General features: G+C 56.4%; 1 protein-coding gene across 1 annotated transcript in view; it reads right to left on the minus strand.

Annotated features, from left to right (window-relative positions):
• Positions 1-378: 378 nt before the first annotated feature.
• LOC104402918 (procollagen galactosyltransferase 1-like) overlaps positions 379-3,254 on the minus strand; it is a gene marked incomplete at its 3' end in the record, with an annotated part of 3,996 nt that continues 1,120 nt past the window's right edge. The window contains exons 2-7 of the mRNA XM_010010912.1: positions 2,766-2,885; positions 2,602-2,678; positions 1,604-1,710; positions 1,395-1,527; positions 704-831; positions 379-601 (exon numbers count right to left, since the gene is read on the minus strand). Of these exons, the coding sequence (XP_010009214.1) occupies positions 379-601; positions 704-831; positions 1,395-1,527; positions 1,604-1,710; positions 2,602-2,678; positions 2,766-2,885 (788 nt within the window). The remainder of the gene's footprint in view (positions 602-703; positions 832-1,394; positions 1,528-1,603; positions 1,711-2,601; positions 2,679-2,765; positions 2,886-3,254) is intronic.

Consider the following 3,254-nt stretch of genomic DNA (forward strand, 5'->3'; position numbering starts at 1 on the left):
GAAAGAGCGACAAGGGAAATGGCCAGGAAACCATCTCCCGGATGGAATGGATCCAAGGGAAGCATCTCTGAAGGGACAAGAACATGGATCCTGAGGGAAATGGATCCAAAAGGCAAGAAACAGCTCCAGAAGGGGAAGGAAACTGGCTCTCGTGGGACAAGAAGCCAGCTCCGAGGGCCTGTGGATCCCAAGGGCCAAGAACCAGGATCCCAAGGGCGAAGAGATGGTCTCTGAGGGGAAATGGAGCCAAAGGCACAAGGAAAAACATCTCCCAAAGGCCAGGAAATCCGCAGGGACAGAACCTGCTCCGAAGAGCCAAGGGCGCCACGGCCCGAGGGAGCAGGAACCAGCTCCGTGAGGAACCACCACGGCTCCAACGGGATGAGCACCAGCAAGCGGGTGTTTGTCGAACATGACGGGCAGGAACTCATCCACCGGGAGCATCTTGGCCAGCGGCTCTGCTGCCAACAGCTTCCGGGCTCCGCGCAGGGACAGGACGTAGCCCAGTGTCCAGTAGGAATAATCCGCTTCCACCAGATTCCTGACGCGCGGCACCGACTTCTCCGGCCGCTCCACCTGCCTCCGCTTCCTGCCAATGTAACTGGGAACCACCAGAGAGCGCGTGGGCTTGGGAAAGGAGCTTGGGAAGCTCAGGGGCTGCCCCCGTCGGGCCGGGAATGCTCCGGGATCCCGGGATCCTCACATCAGGTCCCAGGGCAGCCCCTCGGCCTCCAGCTCCTGCATCAGGGTCATGAGGCGGCGCTTGAAGAAGATCTCGAAGCGAAGATCATCCTCGAACACCACGGACTTCCCGAGGCCCCGCGCCACGATCTGCGGATGCGGCCGGGAATGGGGCTCCGGGGGGGAAAGGGAAGCTCCCGGTGCTTCCCGGTGCCTCCCGGTGCTTCCCGAGGGATGGGAGAGGTGCTGGGACCTTGCCAGGATCAATGGTAGCCCCCGACCCCCACTCCTGATGCTCAAGAGCCTTCCCCTTGGGATTAGGGATCCATCCCCATCCTTCCCAGTGGGATTTAGGACTTGTTTCTGTCTTAACATCCACACATCCCCTTTATTACCATCAGAATTAGGGACTCATCCCCTTCCTTCCCACCGGGATTAGGGACTCGTACCCATCCTGTCCCTTGTGTGAGGGATTAGTCCCCGTCCTTCCCATCAGGATTAGTTCCTTGTCCCTGCCCTTCCCAGTAGGATTAAGGACTCATCCTCACCCTCAACATCCCCATTAGAACCTCATCCCCTCCCTTCCCATCAGGATCAGGGACTCGTTCCCATCAGGGTTAGAGGTTTGTCCCTTCCCTCCAGGACTCGTTCCCTTTGCTCCTGCCGGGACCAAGGGCTCCCGTCCCCCATTCCCAGCGGGATCAGGGTCTCACCTCCTGCCACACCCGGTAGTGGCTCAGGAAACATCCCAGCTCCCCCTTGGTGAGCGGGCGCCCGTGGTAGGGATCCCTGTATCCCGGCAGCATCCGGATGCCCAATGCCTCCACCTCGCTGCTGTTCATGGCCCTGCAACGCCTCCGCCTGCATCCCGGCCCCATTCCCGAGGGAAGAGGCCGCTCCTCCCCCCCTGCCCGGGACTCACTTCCCATCCACGGCCTCCACCAGCTTGCAGGAGATCTCCTGCTCGTGCAGCGTCCGCAGCATCCGCGCCCGGCGCTCGCTCCGGCGCCGCAGGTTGATGAGGAAAACCTGCGGGAAAACGGGAATGAGCCGGGAATGGGCAGAGGGGAAGGGACCAGGGAAGAGCCGGGAGACGGGAAGGGACCAGGGAAGAGCCGGGAGAGGAGGAAAAGAAGCCAGGATGGGGGAGAGAGCAGCAAAACCACCCCAAATGCAGAAAAGAGGGAAAAAAAAAGTCAATCAAGAAGCTGGAAAAAAACACCCAAAAATTCAAGAAAAAGAAACAAAAAAATCCACAAAATTTAAGAAAAGTGGGAAAAAAACCTCCAAAAATTCAAAGAAGGAAAAAAAAACCCCCAAACCTAAAATTCAAGAAATGGGGGAAAAACCCCAAAAATTCAAGAAAAAGGGAAAAAATATTGAGGGGAACAAAAAAACCCAAACCAACAAAATTCAAGAAAAAGGGAGAAAAAACCTCCCAAAATTCACAAAAAGGAAAAAAAAAACCAACAAAAAATCAAGAAAACGCAAAAATCAACCCCCAAAAAATTTCAAAAGAAAGAAAAATCTCAGAATTCATAAAAGGGAAAAAAACCCCAAACCCAAAATTTAAGAAAAGGGGGAAAAAAACCCCAGAATTGAAGAAAATTGGAAAAAAAACCCCAAAATTGAAGAAAAGGGGAAAGAAGAACCCAATAATTCAAGAAAAAGGGAAAAAAAACCCCAAAATTCAAGACAAGGGGAACCCCCTCCCCCCAAATCCATGGGATCCCCCAAAACCAGAAAAGCTGGATGGGAACAACCCCCCCCCCAATCCCGAATCCCGTAGGGGAGAGATCCCTCAAATCCCAGAGGGGCTGGAGCCAAGCTCCAGGGGAAGGAAACAAGCCCCAAAAGGGGGGGGGGCTGAAAACACCCCAAAACCTCCAGGAGAGGGGGGGGACCCCCCCAAACCCTCACCTCGTCGAAGCCCATCTTGTCGGGGACCTTGGGGGGGACCCACACGTGAGGGGACGGCTCCGCCGGCGGGTTCTTCACTGGGAGGGTGGAGGAAGCACCGTGATGCTCCATTGGGAGCTGCTCCATCGGGAGCTGCTCCACAGGGATCGGGGCGCGGGGCTCACCCATGATCTCCAGCAGGACATGCAGGAAGCTCTCGGCCTCATCCTGCAGGGTGCTGTGGGAGCGCAGCGGCACCGGCAGGAAGCCGTAAACTTCCCGGTTGCAGACGAACATCTGGACTTCTGGAAGCAAAGAGCAAGGGGAGGGATGGGGGGAGCCCGTGGGGGAGCCCCACAGGATGCTCTGATCCCAAATCATCCCTGACTATGGAAGCAGCATCGGGAATGGGCTCCTTCAGACCGCGCCGTGATCCCGGCCGGGCTGTGCCATTCCAGCACGTGGGATGGGAGCTCAACGCTCCTCTTCGGAGGAAGTGCCACAGTTTTGGGAGTTGGTGGCAAAACTTAAAGGGTGGCTACAAAGACGGAGACTCCTTTTCCCAAGGGAAAGCCAAGGGGTGATGGGCACAAGTTATTCCTGGGGAGATTCCAGTTGGACACAAGCCAGTGGCAGAGCCAGGACTAGAGTCCAGATCTCAGCTGAAAAACTTC

This window comes from Nestor notabilis, unplaced genomic scaffold (assembly GCF_000696875.1).
Source record: "Nestor notabilis isolate BGI_N333 unplaced genomic scaffold, ASM69687v1 scaffold25633, whole genome shotgun sequence".
Classification (NCBI taxonomy): Eukaryota; Metazoa; Chordata; class Aves; order Psittaciformes; family Psittacidae; genus Nestor; species Nestor notabilis.